Source organism: Pristiophorus japonicus, chromosome 22, assembly GCF_044704955.1.
Source record: "Pristiophorus japonicus isolate sPriJap1 chromosome 22, sPriJap1.hap1, whole genome shotgun sequence".
Taxonomy (NCBI): domain Eukaryota; kingdom Metazoa; phylum Chordata; class Chondrichthyes; family Pristiophoridae; genus Pristiophorus; species Pristiophorus japonicus.
The window spans coordinates 64540530-64560779 of NC_091998.1; the positions used below are offsets into that span (position 1 = coordinate 64540530).

The 20250-nt window shown below is 49.2% G+C and overlaps 1 protein-coding gene across 1 annotated transcript in view; it reads left to right on the plus strand.

Annotated features, from left to right (window-relative positions):
• LOC139234792 (calsenilin-like) overlaps positions 1-19986 on the plus strand; it is a 133222-nt gene extending 113236 nt beyond the window's left edge. Inside the window, exons 5-9 of the mRNA XM_070865482.1 lie at positions 12497-12567; positions 14363-14470; positions 16454-16558; positions 17741-17803; positions 19176-19986. Of these exons, the coding sequence (XP_070721583.1) occupies positions 12497-12567; positions 14363-14470; positions 16454-16558; positions 17741-17803; positions 19176-19223 (395 nt within the window). The 3' untranslated portion in view covers positions 19224-19986. The remainder of the gene's footprint in view (positions 1-12496; positions 12568-14362; positions 14471-16453; positions 16559-17740; positions 17804-19175) is intronic.
• The last annotated feature ends 264 nt before the right edge of the window (positions 19987-20250 follow it).

A 20250-nucleotide genomic window follows, 5' to 3' on the forward strand; every position in this document is an offset into this window, starting at 1 on the left:
CCAAGGCTTGGCGGGCCATGGCCAGGGGCTAAGGGGGGCTTCCCTGGGCACATGGCCCAGCTGGGCACACGTGTTGCACCTGCGAACACAAAGTTCCAGATCTGCGTCTATCCCTGGCCACCAAACGTGTGACCTGGCAATTGCCTTCATCGTGACAATGCCCGGGTGCCCATTGTGGAGTTCTCTGAAGAACACCTCTCTGCCCATCTGGGGCATGACTACGCGGTTTCCCCACAGTAGGCAATCGGCCTGAATCGAGAGTTCATCCTTGCGCCTGTGATATGGTTTAAATTTCTCAGGGTATGCCCTGTACGTAACATAGAAACATAGAAAATAGGTGCAGGAGTAGGCCATTCGGCCCTTCTAGCCTGCACCGCCATTCAATGAGTTCATGGCTGAGCATGCAACTTCAGTACCGCATTCCTGCTTTCTCACCATACCCCTTGATTCCCCTAGTAGTAAGGACTTCATCTAACTCCTTTTTGAATATATTTAGTGAATTGGCCTCAACAACTTTCTGTGGTAGAGAATTCCACAGGTTCACCACTCTCTGGGTGAAGAAATTCCTCCTCATCTCGGTCCTAAATGGCTTCCCCCTTATCCTTAGACTGTGTCCCCTGGTTCTGGACTTCCCCAACATTGGGAACATTCTTCCTGCATCTAACCTGTCTAACCCCGTCAGAATTTTAAACGTTTCTATGAGGTCCCCTCTCATTCTTCTGAACTCCAGTGAATACAAGCCCAGTTGATCCAGTCTTTCTTGATAGGTCAGTCCCGCCATCCCGGGAATCAGTCTGGTGAACCTTCGCTGCACGCCCTCAATAGCAAGAATGTCCTTCCTCAGGTTAGGAGACCAAAACTGTACACAGTACTCCAGGTGTGGCCTCACCAAGGCCCTGTACAACTGTAGCAACACCTCCCTGCCCCTGTACTCAAATCCCCTCGCTATGAAGGCCAACATGCCATTTGCTTTCTTAACCGCCTGCTGTACCTGCATGCCAACCTTCAATGACTGATGTACCATGACACCCAGGTCTCTTTGCACCTCCCCTTTTCCTAATCTGTCACCATTCAGATAATAGTCTGTCTCTCTGTTTTTACCACCAAAGTGGATAACCTCACATTTATCCACATTATACTTCATCTGCCATGCATTTGCCCACTCACCTAACCTATCCAAGTCGCTCTGCAGCCTCATAGCATCCTCCTCGCAGCTCATACTGCCACCCAACTTAGTGTCATATGCAAATTTGGAGATACTACATTTAATCCCCTCGTCTAAATCATTAATGTACAGTGTAAACAACTGGGGCCCCAGCATAGAACCTTGCGGTACCCCACTAGTCACTGCCTGCCATTCTGAAAAGTTCCCATTTACTCCTACTCTTTGCTTCCTGTCTGACAACCAGTTCTCAATCCATGTCAGCACACTACCCCCAATCCCATGTGCTTTAACTTTGCACATTAATCTCTTGTGTGGGACCTTGTCGAAAGCCTTCTGAAAGTCCAAATATACCACATCAACTGGTTCTCCCTTGTCCACTCTACTGGAAACATCCTCAAAAAATTCCAGAAAATTTGTCAAGCATGATTTCCCTTTCACAAATTCATGCTGACTTGGACCTATCATATCACCTCTTTCCAAATGCACTGCTATGACATCCTTAATAATTGATTCCATCATTTTACCCACTACCGATGTCAGGCTGACCGGTCTATAATTCCCTGTTTTCTCTCTCCCTCCTTTTTTAAAAAGTGGGGTTACATTGGCTACCCTCCACTCCATAGGAACTGATCCAGAGTCAATGGAATGTTGGAAAATGACTGTCAATGCATCCACTATTTCCAAGGCCACCTCCTTAAGTACTCTGGGATGCAGTCCATCAGGCCCTGGGGATTTATCGGCCTTCAATCCCATCAATTGCCCCAACACAATTTCCCGACTAATAAGGATTTCCCTCAGTTCCTCCTCCTTACTAGATCCTCTGACCCCTTTTATATCCGGAAGGTTGCTTGTGTCCTCCTCAGTGAATACCGAACCAAAGTACTTGTTCAATTGGTCCACCATTTCTTTGTTCCCCGTTATGACTTCCTCTGATTCTGACTGCAGGGGACCTACGTTTGTCTTTACTAACCTTTTTCTCTTTACATATCTATAGAAACTTTTGCAATCCGTCTTAATGTTCCCTGCAAGCTTCTTCTCGTACTCCATTTTCCCTGCCCTAATCAAACCCTTTGTCCTCCTCTGCTGAGTTCTAAATTTCTCCCAGTCTCCGGGTTCGCTGCTATTTCTGGCCAATTTGTATGCCACTTCCTTGGCTTTCATACTATCCCTGATTTCCCTTGATAGCCACGGTTGAGCCACCTTCCCTTTTTTATTTTTACGCCAGACAGGAATGTACAATTGTTGTAGTTCATCCATGCGGTCTCTAAATATCTGCCATTGCCCATCCACAGTCAACCCCTTCAGTATCATTCGCCAATCTATCCTAGCCAATTCACGCCTCATACCTTCAAAGTTACCCTTCTTTAAGTTCTGGACCATGGTCTCTGAATTAACTGTATCATTCTCCATCCTCATGCAGAATTCCACCATATTATGGTCACTCTTCCCCAAGGGGCCTCGCACAACGAGATTGCTAATTAATCCTCTCTCATTACACAACACCCAGTCTAAGGTGGCCTCCCCCCTAGTTGGTTCCTCGACATATTGGTCTAAAAAACCATCCCTTATGCACTCCAGGAAATCCTCCTCCACTGTATTGCTTCCAGTTTGGTTAACCCAATCTATGTGCATATTAAAGTCACCCATTATAACTGCTGCACCTTTATTGCACGCACCCCTAATTTCATGTTTGATGCCCTCCCCAACATCACTACTACTGTTTGGAGGTCTGTACACAACTCCCACTAACGTTTTTTTGCCCTTTGGTATTCTGCAGCTCTACCCATATATATTCCACATCATCCAAGCTAATGTCCTTCCGAACTATTGCCTTAATTTGCTCCTTAACCAGCAATGCTACCCCACCTCCTTTTCCTTTTATTCTATCTTTCCTGAATGTTGAATACCCCTGGATGTTGAGTTCCCAGCCCTGATCATCCTGGGGCCACGTCTCCGTAATCCCAATCACATCATATTTGTTAACATCTATTTGCACAGTTAATTCATCCACTTTATTGCGGATACTCCTTGCATTAAGACACAAAGCCTTTAGGCTTGTTTTTTTAACACCCTTTGCCTTTTTAGAATTTTGCTGTACAGTGGCCCTTTTTGTTCTTTGCCTTGGGTTTCTCTGCCCTCCACTTTTCCTCATCTCCTTTCTGTCTTTTGCTTTTGCCTCCTTTTTGTTTCCCTCTGTCTCCCTACATTGGTTCCCATCCTCCCCAACAGCACTAGCAAACACTCCCCCTAGGACATTGGTTCCGGTCCTGCCCAGGTGCAGACCGTCCGGTTTGTACTGGTCCCACCTCCCCCAGAACCGGTTCCAATGCCCCAGGAATTTGAATCCCTCCCTGCTGCACCACTGCTCAAGCCACGTATTCATCTGCGCTATCCTGCGATTCCTACTCTGACTATCACGTGGCACTGGTAGCAATCCCGAGATTACTACTTTTGAGGTCCTACTTTTTAATTTAGCTCCTAGCTCCTTAAATTCGTTTCATAGGACCTCATCCCTTTTTTTACCTATGTCGTTGGTACCAATGTGCACCACGACAACTGGCTGATCTCCCTCCCTTTTTAGAATGTCCTGCACCCGCTCCGAGACATCCTTGACCCTTGCACCAGGGAGGCAACATACCATCCTGGAGTCTCGGTTGCGGCCGCAGAAACGCCTATCTATTCCCCTCACCATTGAATCCCCAATCCTATTGCTCTCCCACTCTTTTTCCTGCCCTCCTGTGCAGCAGAGCCAGCCACGGTGCCATGAACTTGGCTGCTGCTGCCCTCCCCTGATGAGTCATCCCCCTCAACAGTACCCAAAGCAGTGTATCTGTTTTGCAGGGGGATGACCACAGGGGACCCCTGCACTACCTTCCTTGCACTGCTCTTCCTGCTGGTCTTCCATTCCCTATCTGGCTGTGGACCCTTTCACCTGCGGTAAGACCAACTCACTACACGTGATACTCACGTCATTCTCAGCATCGTGGATGCTCCAGAGTGAATCCACCCTCAGCTCCAACTCCGCAACGCGGACCGTCAGGAGCTGGAGGTGGATACACTTCCCGCACACGTAGTCGACAGAGACACTGGAGTCATCCCTGAGTTCCCACATGGCACAGGAGGAGCATAACAACCGACCGAGCTCTCCTGCCATGACTTAACCCTTAGATAAACTTAAATTGGCAACAACAATGTTAAAAGTTACTCACTGATATAGAAGAGAAAAAAGAAAAAGTACTCACCAATCCAGCCAATCACTTACCCTCTTGGCTGTGATGTCACCTTTTGATTTATTTTTACTTCTTTTTTGCCTTCTCCCTGTAGCTGCACAAGTCCCGCCTTTTATAGGCCTCTCCACGCACCTCCTCGACGCTGCTCCCGACTGCCGCCGACGCTGGGCCCCTGACGTGGCTGTCCAGTCCCCATTCAGGACACATTTCTTGACTAGAGACAATAGCGGGTCTCTATTTGTCCAGACTTTAATCTGACGGGCTGTCACGGGTGAGCCTTCGCTTCCGAAAGCTTCAACAGCCATGACCATCTCAGCACCATGCTCGGTAGCCCCCTCAGTGGTGGCTAGTGGGAGCCTGCTGAGTGCATCGGCGCAGTTTTCGGTGCCCGGTCTGTGACGAATTGTGTAGTCATAGGCAGCTAACGTGAGTGCCCACCTCTGTATGCGGGCCGATGCGTTTGCATTTATGGCCTTGTTGTCGGCCAAAAGGGACGTTAGGGGTTTGTGATCTGTCTCCAGCTCAAATTTCCTGCCAAACAGGTACTGGTGCATTTTCTTTACCGCATATACACATGCGAGTGCCTCCTTTTCTACCATCCCGTAGCCCCTTTCTGCCTGGGACAGACTCCTGGAGGCATAAGCTACCGGCTGTAACTGACCCTTGACATTGACATGCTGCAACACACACCCGACATCATAGGACGACGCATCGCACGTTAACACAAGTTTCTTACATGGGTCATATAGCGTTAACAGATTGTTGGAACATAACAAATTGCATGCTCTATTAAAAACCCTTTCCTGGCTGTCCCCCCAGACCCATTCGCGACCTTTGTGTAGGAGCACATGTAGCGGCTCTAGCAGCGTGCTCAATTTGGGAAGAAAGTTACCAAAATAGTTCAGGAGCCCCTGGAACGAACGCAGCTCCGTCGTGTTACGGGGTCTGGGTGCTCTCTGGATCGCTTCCGTCTTGGACGCAGTAGGGCTGATCCCATCTGCTGCTACCCTCATCTCCAGGAATTCTACCTCTGGAGTTAGGAAGACGCACTTCGCCTTTTTCAGTCGTAGACCTACCCGGTCCAGTCTGCGTAGCACCTCCTCCAGGTTGTGGAGGTGTTCTTCAGTATCGTAACCCGTAATGAGGATGTCGTCCTGAAAAACCACTGTCCCTGGAATCGACTTGAGGAGGCTTTCCATATTTCGTTGGAAGATCGCGGCGGCCGAGCGAATCCCGAACGGACATCTGTTGTACTCAAACAACCTCTTGTGTGTCGTGATGGTGGTCAGCTTCTTCGACTCACTCGCCAGCTCCTGGGTCATGTAAGCTGAGGTCAGGTCCAATTTTGAAAATAGTTTGCCACCGGATAGCGTCGCAAAGAGGTCCTCCGCTCTCGGTAGCGAGTACTGGTCTTGGAGTGACACCCGATTGATGGCGGCCTTGTAATCACCACATATCCTGACCGACCCATCCGCCTTGAGCACCGGCACAATCGGGCTCACCCAGTCACTGAATTCGACTGGCGAGTTGATGCCTTCCCTCAACAGGCGGTCCAATTCGCCTTCTATCTTTTCCCGCATCACGTACGGCACCGCTCTGGCCTTGTGGTGTACTGGTCTGGCTTCCGGGTTTATGTGAATCACTACCTTGGCCCCCATGAAAGTGCCAATGCCGGGTTGAAATAATGAGTCAAATTTGTCCAGGACCTGTGAGCATGATACTCGCTCCACAGAGGAAATTGCATTGACATCGCCCCATTTTCAGTTCATGACAGCAAGCCAACTCCTCCCCAGTAGTGCGGAACCGTTCCCTGGGACAATCCAGAGTGGCAACCTGTTCTCCGAATCTTTGTGGGTCACGACTACCATGGCGCTGCCTAGCACCGGAATGATCTGCTTTGTGTAAGTCCATAGCTGTGCGTCAATCGCCGATAATTTTGGCCTCCTGGCCTTGGACGCCCACAACTTTTCAAACTGTTTGATACCCATCAGGGACTGGCTGGCTCCCGTGTCTAACTCCATTGATACTGGGATGCCATTGAGGAGCACTTTCATCATTATCGGTGGCATCCTGGTGTATGAACTGTATACGTGCTCCACATGAACTCGCTGAACTTCAGCTTCCAGCGATTTCCCCCAGTGTCCATTTCTGCAATTTCTGCAGGTATTTTGCTCATCTCTGCAAACTCCGGCTGAATGTATGCCTCCACGCCTCCAGCATGAGTTGCGGTTTGAAACAAAAGGTCCCTTGCCAGTCGATCATCCCTGACTGCCCCTGTTATTGTCCTTGAGTGCACCATTAACAGGTGTTGATGGCCCCATTACTGGCCGCATTGTCCCTTGCAATGGCGTGAATCGCTGTTCAGCTTGCCATTGTCTCTGTCGAACTCCCCCTCTGGATTCGACTACATGTTGGGGCATGCCTGACTGCCCTTGTCTGCCTGGAGAACTGTGAGCTGCTTTAACAATGTTGAATCTCTGTCCCAACCATTCCTTAACACAGTACCTCTCGTCTGTTCTGCTAGTGGCCATGCTCGCGTGGTTTAAATCCCAGTTTCTTGTCGCCATTGATACGTCCTTAACTACACAGTATAAATGCACACGAGGCCCATGCTTGAGAGAAGGTCAGTCTGTGACCTGTCCTTTATTCCTTCGCACTCAAGTGATGAAGGTGGGTGGAGCTTCCCCTTTTATACCTGAAGGTCCAGGTTAGGAGTGTCTCCCACCTAGTGGTCAGTGTTCTCACGGTGTACAACTTAGGTCAGTTTATACATGGGTTACAATGCTGGTTGAATACATGACACTGTGAAGGAATAAAAAAACACTAAGTATTGATTTGGCTAAGTATTCGATAGGGAATTGAAACAATGAGTGGTGTATTTGGGTTCAAAAATAAGATCACTCTAGTAGCAAGTGAGTTGAATGGACTTAACCTGTTGTTGAATTATAGTTTTGTTAATCCGCCACGATAATACAGCAGAATGTTTGAAAGACCGTACGGTTGATAGTTAGAAGGACACCAGGCTTGCAAAAATAACCAAGAGGTTGTTGCCTTAATAGTCGTCTTCATTCGGGAAATTTGCGGGGTCACAAAGGAGACTTTATCCTGAACTTGCCAACGTACCATTACTCCAAACCCCATGAAAGGGGAGGGAAATGGGACTAGTTCTAGTCGAAGCACTAGCACTGGTGTGGGCATGATGGGCTGAATGGCCTCCTTCCGTGCTGTAATGTCTGCGACTCTTTCTGTGTTCCCTTTTGGGCCGAGCTCCGTGTCTTTCTTTCAGGGTGGAGCATATTATCTATCTAAAACTGGAGGTGACCTTGTGGCATGGGTTGATCAGAGGTAGGAGACAGAGGGTCGGAAAAAGCTGGATTTCCGGCTTTGATGATTTCGGGGCGGTAATGGCGGCGGGGCGGGAAAGTTAGCGCCCGGGAACAATTTGCGCCTCAGTCAGTAACATTGGTCAGCTGGGCCCTGAGTCAGGGGGCGCAGCGCTAAGGGAGGCGTTGTACCCCTCTCTTGGGGCGTTAGGATGGGAAACTCCCGAGCTAAAGAGCCGGGCCCTGAGCGCTCCCAGAGACGCCGGGGGGGTCGGCTGGGTATGCGGGAGAAACCTGAAAAAAAATCACAAAAACATTCCCGAATCATTGCCCACGCCACCACAACACAAAGCGCACACAAATATAAAAGAAGAAACCATCGCCCTTACCTCAGGAGCCCATTACTCACCTCCCCGCTGTCGGGATGGTGGGACCGCCCTGATTTCCCGGGCGGTCACTGTGCGGGGCAGACGGGTCGGGCGGGAGACAAAACTCGCGCCGGTGTCGCGACCAGGGGCGTTACACACCGGGCGCAGCTCTTCCGGGCCGTGCTGCTCCGCGCCGCCGTTAAACCCGACCCGAGGATCGCCGCGGGGCGCTGGAGGCTGACCGCCCGCCCAGAACCTCACCCCCGCCATTGCCCCCGCTCCGGGGTGAGAAACGGAGCGCAGAAAATCCAGCCGCATCTCTTTCAAGTGTGAAGAGCCCAGGTTTCTCTAATCTTCTGATACCTTAGGCCTCTGACACCGGAAGCGCCTTCATGCTCTGGACTGGCTCCGTTTGTGTTCGGTGAACCAGGACTGCACACAGTACCCAAGGTGCAATCTGATCAGAGCACTGTCCAGTTGGAGCATGACTCCCTTGTTGGTTGTCGGAGATTGCTTCAGTTTTATGGCCTGCGGCCTAGGATACAGATAATCAGACCTTCCACGTGTGCATGTTGGCAGGCTGGAGGTGGATATCGCTCTGGCCATATGCCCTCTTGATCAATGCCAGGCCATTGCTCAACTGAGATGTGGCATTAACTGTCGGCCAATGCTCTGGCCATGTCCAATCTTCCCCACCACATTACATTTTCTATAAGGCCCTTTTACCATCTTTAAAACTACATCCATGGACCATTTTCCCTGCTTTATATTGGGATAGACTGGATTCTCCCGGATTTATGTTCAGATTGACCCCACTCTCTCCGGTTTCCAATGTGGCCGGTGTCACTTGCTGGGTTATATTGGGTTGGGCACTGTTCTCCTCAAGTCCCTTTGCAGACATTTCAGGAAAATGGAGATCTGTTCTTCAGCATTTTTGTGGAGCATCTTATGACATTCCCGCCTGACATTGATCCACGTTTAGCTTGAGGTCAGTGCGGGGGCATCCCATCCTGATGCTCAGTGCATCTGAGAGATAATTCCTGACTCAGCTCAGGGTGTGCTTGTATCCTCACAGTTTCCTGAATCATGATGCACACATACAGACACATAGAACTGGTTCAACATAGTTCACATCGAATAGAAGGTGATTAATTTGACGGCAGATTAGAAGATTTTTGACAAAAAGGCTCTTGGCTCTCTGGAGATGGCCTCGTATTGAATGGTGTTTGTAATGTGTGCACAGGTTTGTAGAGCTGTTGAACTATCCTGGGCCGACGTCCAGCACGCGACCAATGCCATCGAGTCGCTAAAAACAGCACTGGGCCCTGACTCCGTTAGGTGTGTCGAGGAGGCTCAAGCACATGAGGCGATCCCGTCCTAACTGACCACCGTCCGGTCGGAATTCCTCATCAGCGCCAAGCCCCGAAACCTCCCTCGGGAGCCGGCGCCTCACAACTTGACCCTCCTCCAGGAAATCCCCTCCGTGCCTTTCAGTTCTGCGCAGAGGGGTTTCCTGTACGGGCTGCTCCTGCACACTCTCCACGTTGCCATCCTCGTCTGCCGCCCAGGCATGCCATGACGCACCATCTTGTCGTCCGGAGGAGGCGGGTGTCCCCAATGGAGTGCTCTCTACGCAGGAGTCCTCCATTTATTTATTGGGGACTTGGCCTGGAGGGTGTTGCACGGAGCAGTCCCGTGCAATCGGTTTTTAAGTCGGTTCACGGACTCCAATTTCTGCGGTCTGGAAGAGTCCGTGTTCCATGTTTTTATTGAATGTGTGAGGTTGCAGCCCCTCTTCCAATATCTGAAGGGGCTGCTCCTCAAATTCTGGCTGCACTTCAGTCCCACGCTCCTGATCTTTGGGCATCCTGTGCGGAGGGGAGCGGGTAGGTCCGAGGGCCTCCTCGTAGGACTGCTCCTGGGCATGGCCACGGGGGCCATTAACCGGTCCAGGCAGCGGGCGGTCGAGGGGGTCGTTCAGCCCGACTGCCTGCCTCTCTTCCGCGGTTACATCCGAGCCAGGGTGTCCCTGGAGATGGAGCACGCGGTGTCCACCGGTACGCTCGCGGCCTTCCGCGAGAGGTGGGCGCCGTGGGACTCAAGTGCATCATCACCCCGGCAACCAAATTTTAATTTGATTTAAGTTTACTGTCAAAAGTTTAATTTGTTTAATGTGTTGGTTTTAGTGCCCCCCCCCCTTTAATAAGGAGCCACTTGATTTATGGTTTCAACTTAAAATAGTTGTAGAGCTGTTGAATTGGGAGTGGCTTAGCCAGTCATGTGATGTTCACAAGACTTAATAAAACCCCAGCCAGTTGAATTCGGGGGATCCACGATGAGGCAGGTGGTTGCGAGCCTGGTGGATGAACTGGTAATGTGTAGTGTGATTGTCAAACCTTTGCTAATAAACCAACTAGTTCTTAATAGTAATGTGTTGCTATGAATTTTTAAGCAAAGAACCCATAAAGCAAATACATTGCAGTATTGAAATCAAAAAAGCTGTGTATCTTGCATTGACCGACTCCATCCCGGTAACAGTGCTGTGAGCAAGTCCATTCCCGTCCTATGTATATGCGGCCCTGGACACCGTGGACCACTTCCCTTATCTCGGGAGCCTCCTATCAACAAGAGCAGGCATTGACGATGAGATCCAACACCGCCTCCAGTGCGCCAGTGCAGCCTTTGGCCGCCTGAGAAAAAGAGTGTTTGAAGACCAGGCCCTCAAAACTGCCACCAAGCTCATGATCTACAGAGCTGTAGTAATACCCGCCCTCCTGTATGGCTCAGAGACATGGACTATGTACAGTAGACACCTCAAGTTGCTGGAGAAATATCACCAGCGATGTCTCCGCAAGATCCTACAAATCCCTTGGGAGGACAGGTGCACTAACATCAGCGTCCTCATCCAGGCCAACATCCTCAGCATTGAAGCACTGACCACACTCGATCAGCTCCGCTGGGCAGGCCACATAGTTTGCATGACAGACACGAGACTCCCAAAGCTCTACTCGGAACTCCTTCGCGGCAAACGAGCCCCAGGTGGGCAGCGGAAACGTTACAAGGACACCCTCAAAGCCTCCTTGATAAAGTGCAACATCCCCACTGACACCTGGGAGTCCCTGGCCCAAGACCGCTCTAGGTGGAGGAAGTGCATCCGGGAGGGCGCTGAGCACCTCGAGTCTCATCGCCGAGAGCATGCAGAAACCAAGCGCAGGCAGCGGAAGGAGCGTGAGGCAAATCTGTCCCACCCACCCCTTTTCTCAACCTCTGTCCCACCTGTGACAGAGTCTGTGGCTCTCGTATTGGACTGTTCAGCCACCAAAGAACTCACTTCAGGAGTGGAAGCAAGTCTTCCTCGATTCCAAGGGACTGCCTATGACTGACTGACTGACTCCGACAGGGCATTAGTCTGGCTATATGTACACTGGCCCAAACAATCAGTCACAAGACTCGAGCTGTCTCCCCCTCTTTCACAACATTAATATTGTCCCAGTTGTTGCTTCATAAATACAGATAAACCCATACTCCACCCTGTATAGAGAAGCAGGAGGAGGCCATTCAGCCCCTTGAGCCTGTTCCGCCATTCAATCTGGTTAGGGCTGATCTGTATATATTGAGGAACCTCTAGTCCACTGGTCACTGAAGGAGTGGGCCACAAGGCTCGACACATACTTCCACGGCTGGACTGTGAGAGAAATGAGAAATCTGAAAGGTTTGAAGCCAGATTGATGCAGAAATATTTACATCAGGTGGAAGCCATTGGCTATTGAAATATGCAGACACAAGTTACAATCAGAAAGTGGAAACCCTATCATTAATACCATCCTTTGTCATCTTTGTAGATAGCAGCAGATTAAACTAATGGCCATTGTTATGTCTTTAGATGCTCTGATAATGACTCCACGAGGCAAAGTATTGTACTTGAACTGTAGTGACCTTAGTCCGTTTAATATAACTCCAGAGTGAGGATACCACATGGGGACTCCCTTTTATACCTGGGTACCTGTGGTGTACATGTGACCCCTGGGCCTCCACCAGTTGCACCCTCTGGTGGTGTCAGCATAGTGTATACAGTGTGAACCTTGTTGATGGTACCTCCGGTAAACAAGCCTCCATCTTATGCAGCTATACAGTGACTACACAGAGAGTATATCTATAGTATGCATATATAACAGTCATAAATTGTTACTGTGCAGTATTTGCAAATCCTACAAGATGTCAGCTCTCATTTTGGGGTCCACATTTTGGGTTGTTGTTGTTGTTGATTTTGGCTTTGTTTGAATCCCTCTGTTCCCCCCCTCCCCTCCCCCCCTCTCGCCCCGCCCCCCACTCCCGACTCACCCATCATTACAAGTATAGAATGAAACTCAGTGCTGGAAGTGAGGTAAACATGTTGTGTTCTTGTTTTAGATGCAACAACATATGCACATTTCCTGTTTAACGCATTTGATACGGATAGGAGTGGAGCAATCCGTTTCGAGGTGAGACATGATTTGGAAAAAGATGGGAAAATGGGCAAGGTCAGGGAAACGGGACTAGGTTAGAAAAGTCCGGTTAAAGAGCTAGCACGAGCACACAGGGCCGAATGGCCACCTTCTCCGCTGTAAGTTCCATCATTCTATGATGCGTCTCTGTTGGCCCTCTCCTAACCCCAACCCCCCCTCCAGCTGACTTTATTTAACGACAAGACAAGCTTCAAAGAGCAGATCGCCACCCAGGAAAGTAGAAAGGAAATCCTGAGGTAAATAGGAGGTAGTGATTAGGTGACAGCTCCTCCCAAACCCACCACCTCTGCCACCTCGAAGAACAAGGGCTGGGCAATAAATGCTGGCTTTGCCAGTGACACCCATATCCCGTGAATGAATACAACAAAAGGTAATGCCACACTTGGATTTTAGTGACCTGCAGCTGGTAAGCGGAGAGAAAGATGTGCCCCTCCCTACACTCGACTGTTTCAAGTCTATCCAAGGCTTCCTTCACGAGCATTAATTCCATGTGCACAGCTAACTCCAGCAGCTTTGGACTTTGGCTCTTCAGCGTTCCGAGACTTTGTGATACATCTCACTTGATCCCAACTCGAGAAAAGAAGACAAGTTTGATTTTGTGTAGGAGCATCAAGTAACAGGTATCCAAGGCAAAGGGGGGGATACAGTAGCATAGTGGTTCTGTTACTGGACTCATTGTCCAAAGCCCTGAGACATGAGTTCAAATCCCACACCGTGCAAGATGGGGAATTTTAATTCAATAAATCTTTTAAAAACCAACATTCGTAATGGTGACCATGAAACCGGATTGTTGTAAAAACCCATCTGGTTCACGAATGTCCTTCAGGGAAGGAAATCTGCCACCTTTACCCGGTCTGGCCTGTATGTGACTCCAGATAACTGCCCTCTGAAATGGTGGCTCAGGCTAACCAGCACCTTCCCCGGGGCAATTGGGGATGGGCCAACGACAGGCCACATCCTGTGAATGAATGAGGCTGCTATTGCCAAGGTAAACTCGTGTCCAATGGAGACACCTTGTGGAAACACCTGAAATGTCTGCTCAATCCAATGTAAATGATGTCATCATTCACAGGGAAATAACTGAGGAGTAAAAGTGTAGGCACAAATATAGATGAGGAAGTTATTATTTTTTTTATCCTTTCGGCTTCCTTTCTTTCATCATCATCATAGGCAGTCCCTCGGAATCGAGGAAGTCTTGCTTCCACTCATAAAGTGAGTTCTCAAGTGACTGTACAGTCCAATACGGGAATTACAGTCTCTGTCACAGGTGGGACAGACAGTGGTTGAGGGAAGGGGTGGGTAGGGAGTCTGGTTTGCCGCACGCTCCTTCTGCTGCCTGCGCTTGGTTTCTGCACGCTCTCGGCGACGAGACTCGAGGTGCTCAGCGCCCTCCCGGATGCTCTTCCTCCACTTAGGGCAGACTGGTCTTTGGCCAGGAACTCCCAGGTGTCGGTGGGGTTGTTGCACTTTATCAAGGAGGCCTTTGTAACGTTTCCTCTGCCCACCTGGGGTTCGCTTGCCGTGTAGGAGTTCCGAGTAGAGCGCTTGCTTTGGGAGTCTCGTGTTGGGCATGTGGACAATGTGGTCCGCCCAACATACTGCTTGTGCTGGGAGTCTGACCCAAATATTTAGCAGATTATGGGGAAGGTACTCTACTTATGGGGAAGTATTCACTCTATCTTCATGCTTGACAGTACTGCCAGGGAGACCAAATGTGCCTTTTCCATTTCTTCTCGTCTCATAATCTACCTTTTATCTCCCTGTTTTTCAGGATTTCATTATTGGTCTTTCCGTATTATTGCGTGGAACCGTCAATGAGAAACTCAACTGGGCATTCAACCTGTATGACATCAACAAGGACGGCTACGTCACAAAAGAGGTACAGCGCCCACACCCACCATTGCCCGCTAATCTGCAGAAACATACACTGGCAACATTACTGGAACATTTGTGCACGTAACATCAATTTTGTTCAAGCGCGCTCCTTTGAGTGAAGGGGCGGAACGTCGCTACGCTTCAGCGTGATACGGCAAATCCGCGTCGCGCTGACATCATCACCGCCGCGTTGACGTGCTCCCGACACAAACCCGCACCTACACCGCTCCGAACTGCTTGAGGCAGTGACAAAATTATGGCACCAAATTTTCCGCCTCTTCCCTCCGACTCTCTGCCCCAAACGGCACGGAGGGCCATTTCCAGGCCTTAATGTTTTTAGTCAATAGGCATTCGTTGTCGGCAGAAAACGCTTACCAACAACTTACAATCTATTCAAAGTGTTGGATACAAAGTGCAATTACTTAGCAAAGAAGAGGCCTCGGAATATAAAGCTGGTGATTAAATGGACCCTCTGTGTATAAATGAGCTGGAGAAGCATTGCAGCATGTGTTGACTCAGTTGGAGGCTGTGTCGTACAAACTGCTTAAAACTGATGCAATCATTGTTTGTTTGTCTAGAACCGACTTTGTATGAGCATTAGCACCTAACCTGATGAGGAGAATGACAATGAGAAGAAGCTATCATGATGCATACTGTTAAGATAAGATAAGAAATAGGAGCAGGAGTAGGCCATGCCATCTCTCGAGCCTGCTCCGCCATTCAGTAAGGTCATGGCTGACCTTTGAACTCAACTCCACTTTCCCGCCCAATCCCCATATCCCTTGATTCCTCTAGAGTCAAAAATCTATTGAGCTCAGCCTTGAATATATTCAATGACTCAGCCCTCTGGGGCAGAGAATTCCAAAGATTTATAACCCTTTGAGTGAAGAAATTCCTCCTCATCTCCGTCCTAAATGGCCGACTCCTTATTCTGAGACTATGCCCCCTAGTTCTAGACTCTCCAGCCCGGGGGAAACAACCTCTCAGCATCTACCCTGTCAATCCCCCTCAGAATCTTATATGGTTTAATGAGATCACCTCGCATTCTTCTAAACTCCAGAGAGTATAGGCCCAATCTACTCAATCTCTCCTCATAGGACAACCTTCTCAGCTCAGGGATCAGTCTAGTGAACCTTTGTTGCACCACCTCTAAGGCAAGTATATTCTTCCTCAGATGAGGAGACCAAAACTGTGCGCAGTACTCCAGTGGTCTCATCAAAGCTCTGTACAACTTTTTAAAAATTTGTTCTTGTGATGTGGGTGTCACTGGCAAGGCCGGCATTTATTGCCCATTCCTAATTGCCCCTTGAGAAGGTGGTGGTGAACCGCCTTCTTGAACCGTTGCAGTCCGTGTGGTGAAGGTGCTCCCACAGTGCTGTTAGGGAGGGAATTCCAGGATTGTGACCCAGTGACGATAAAGGAATGGTGATATATTTCCAAGTCGGGATGGTGTGTGACTTGGAGGGGAACGTGGAGGTGGTGGTGTTCCCATGCACCTGCTGCCCTTGTCCTTCTAGGTGGTAGAGGTCGCGGGTTTGGGAGGTGCTGCCGAAGAAGCCTTGGCGAGTTGCTGCAGTGCATCTTGTAGATGGTACACACTGCAGCCACGGTGCGCCGGTGGTGGAGGGAGTGAGTGTTGAAGGTGGTGGATGGGGGGCTGATCAAGCGGCTGCTTTGTCCTGGATGGTGTCAAGCTTCTCGAGTGTTGTTGGAGCTGCACTCATCCAGGGAAGACTTCCTTACTCTTGTACTCCAACCCCTTCGCAATAAAGGCCAACATGCCATTTGATTTACTAATTGGCTGCTGTACCTGCATGCTAACTCTCTATCTTTCCTGTACAAGGTCACGATGCACACTGTAAAGTTAAACAGCCAACAGAGACTATATGTAGAGTATCTTTAGCTGCTTCACTCAGCAGCAGACCTGCGCAAGGGCTAGCTGCCATTGTTTGGACCGATGTCACAGTTCCTCCTCTTCTGCCCTCAGGAAATGTTGGCGATTATTCAATCAATCTACGATATGATGGGCAGATACACATACCCAATCCTACACCAGGACACTCCGATCGAACACATGGAGAGGTTCTTTCAGGTACTGTGGGGCTGAAACAGGAGCGGATGTTGGAAATCTGAAATAAAAACTGAACGTGCTGGAAATACTCAGCGGGTCAGGCAGCGTCTGTGGAGAGAAACAGCGTTAACGTTTCAGGTCGATGACACTTCGTCAGAACGACACGATGTTAGAGCTGAACAGCTTTTGAGCAAGTACAGAGCCATGGAAAAGGGGGGAGGGGGCGGGAAAACTCCAAAAGGGAAGGTCTGTGATAGGGTCGAGGGCAGGAGAGATTAAATGACAAAAGGGATGACTTTTGTTTAATTCATTCACAGCACTGGCAAAGCCAGCATTTATTGCCCATCCCTGATTGCCATTAAGTCTTCTTCTTAGGCTGTCCCTTGAAGCGAGGATGACTTGCTTCCACTCCAAAAAGGAATGAGTTCACAGGTGTTTCAATGAAGGACCTAATATTCCGGATCCCAAACTACATCCTGAAGGGTGGAAGATGCCTGTGCGTGGATTTTTTTAACGTGGGGTGACCGTTGCACACCAGCCACCACACGGGCTTGACAGAGCGAGGTCTTGGTCCAGTGGCAAGGGTTAACCAGGACGACTGGAGACCTGCTCTGCTGCATGGACCGAGCGTGCACATATATCGCCGTGTGGGCTGAGCCGTGCTGCCCCTGGGCCCTCGGCTCTTCTGGGCTCCAAACTCTCGCCTCTCCTGGGCCTTGATCACATCACTCGTGGGCCCCAATCTCTCCCCGTTCCTTTGCCCGGGTCATTCACCGTACCTCCGCCATAAACTCTCGCCGCACCTCTGCTGTACCTAGGCCCTGCTGAAGTTCCTGCCCATGCGCCAATCGGCCTTAAGTAGGGGGTGGCGAACCACCTTCTTGACAACTGAGTGTCTCGCTGGGCCATTTCAGAGGGCAGTTAAGAGTCTAGAGACGCACGTAGGCCAGACCGGGTAAGGGCGGCAGATTTCCTTCCCAAAAGGACATTAGATGGTGCGAGGCAAAAGGTGGTGGTAATGGGACACGTGAAGAAGCAAAAGATGTGTTAGAGGAGGTGTAACTGGTTACAGCAGGATAGCAGAGGAGATGGGGAGCTTGGAAAATCTGCCAAAGACGAGACTGTTGCCACGGAACGGGAGTGTTTTCTTTGATACGCATTTGGACGCTAAGTCTGGAAACTAATGGCTGTTTCATCCCTCAGAAGATGGACAGAAACCAAGATGGAATAGTGACCATTGATGAATTCCTAGAGACCTGCCGAAAGGTTGGTGGCACATCATCACTGGATCGCTTCAAATATCAGGATGAGCAAGGCTATTGTATCCAATTCATTTTCTGTACAGTCTAAAGGGGTTCTTTTCATAGAATCTTACAGCACAAGAAGGAGGCTATTTGGCCATTGTGCCTGTGCCAGTTCTGTGAATGAGAGATTGGGGCTGAAATTGCAGTCGGAGGCTTCCTGCGGGCAATTGCCTCCGACCTGAAACATTTCTACGAAAGTAGCTGGTGGTCGCGGAGGAGCGTGGGATTCCGGTGGGGAGACCTTCTCTTCCCGCGCTGTGGAGCGCGCTCCCCTCCTCCAGGTTCCCATGGAGACGGTGCAGTCACGTGTGATTGCTCAGCCAATCAGGTACAGTATTCCTCAGCTTTCCCATTAATAGCAACGGGAGCTCCGTATCTACCAGTTCTCAGTGCTATTAATGGAAAAAAACACACTAAACACATATAATAAAAAATAAAAAAGCGCACCTCACATAATTAAAATTAAAGTTAATAAATATCTTAGAGAAAAAGAAGTCAAAGTTTTTAAAACGTTTTTAAAATTATGGTTTTAAAAATAAATATAACGTAGTAGGCAGGGTTTTAAAATTAATATGTTTTTTTTAAATGTAATTTAATTCTATTTTTGTATGTTTTTAAACTCTTACGCCTGTAAAAGTAGGCTGTACGCCTGCTTTTATCAGGCACAAGAATTTTGAGGACATTTGCTGGGCAAGATATGGGTAAATACCGCAATTTTAACCTTGAAAATGTCCTTGCACCCGATATGCATTGGATCTGTCAAGCGCCAGTGCACACACATTGTGCGCTGAAAACCGGCTTTGTGATGCCTTCCTGTCAGTACACACTCCATACACACTCCATGCACACTCCATGCACACTCTGTACACACCCCGTACACACTCCGTACACACCCCGTACACCATCCGTGCACACTCCATACACACCCCGTGCACACCCCGTACACACCCCGTACACCATCCGTACACACTCCATGCACACTCCATGCACACTCCGTACACACCCCGTACACACTCCGTACACACCGCGTACACACCCCGTACACCATCCGTGCACACTCCATACACACCCCGAGCACACCCCGTGCACACCCCGTACACACTCCGTACATGCCCCGTACACCATCCGTACACCATCCGTACACCATCCGTACACCATCCGTACACACTCCGTGCACACCCCAACTGGTTGGGGTTTTATTGAGTCTTGTGAACATCATGTGACTGACTCAACAGCTGTACAAACCTGTGAGCAGATCCCTGCTGCCACTGCCCCTTTAGTCCTACTGGCACCGATGTTGCTAACAGTATATCTAACTGCTGTCTCTTTTACAGGATGAAAGCATTATGCATTCAATGCAGCTCTTCGAAAATGTTATCTAGAAGCACTTGAGTCACACACTGAATGGGAGCACCATGACCAGGAACCTTAATCTATCCTTTGACACACTTTGTAGAAGTAATAAAAAAAAATCCAGAGGATTTACGAGTATGCTATTTCATCTAGGAAACTTTTTAAAAACAGTGCAGTTAACAATTAGGAATAATTGTGCCTCTGTATCTCGAAGCTTTTCTCAACAAGGTCTGACTTGGAAAGGACTGCTCCAATACGGTAAAAGATATTTTTCCAATGGAAAACAGACATTTTGGGAAGGATGTTATCCCCTCCACGATCCTGAGGGCGGAATCTGACACGGACTGCGCCGCTCTCCCTGACTGAAAGGGATGAGGCGAGGGGGAATGATGTGCACACAATGCATCAGCGATTGTCTCAGTACCTGACTCACTTCACCAACACACTGCCCTCTGACTGTGTGCGTGGGTTGTTGGAACAGCGGAAAGTGGAACGCAGCACCCGTAGGCAAACGCTGTCGCCCGTTGGCAACTCTTCCAAATGAGACCTACTCTGCTGATCAGGAAAGACTGGGCCGAGAATCTGGAATTTAATTCGACCCTGAAAAACTTATAGTCCCACTCCAGACTTTTTTCTCCAGTTTGAGAGACTAATTGCCACGCTATTTAATGCCACAATATGTGATGCTTCTACCTGAGGGAAAGAAATGGAAACCTAATTTTCAGATCACAATTTTCAGACTGTAATGTGTCAGTATTGTTATTTGCATTCTGTTGATTAAAGGCTGACAGGCTGTCCCCGTTTACAGTACAGTAATGTTCGTCTGTTATTGTCTATTTTATATTAGTGCGGATTGGATTATTAATATATCATACCGTGGGTCTGATCTCTCAAACTGTGCGATGGGACTGACTGCAACACAGCTCCAGCACTTGGCCTGCCTCGGGACTATGGTCCTTTTCATTGAGGCCAAAGTAAGAATCCTCTAGCATTCTGCACTGCACCAATCCCAACTCATCCTCTCGTCACAGGAACAGACCAATTTCAGCTGCAGAA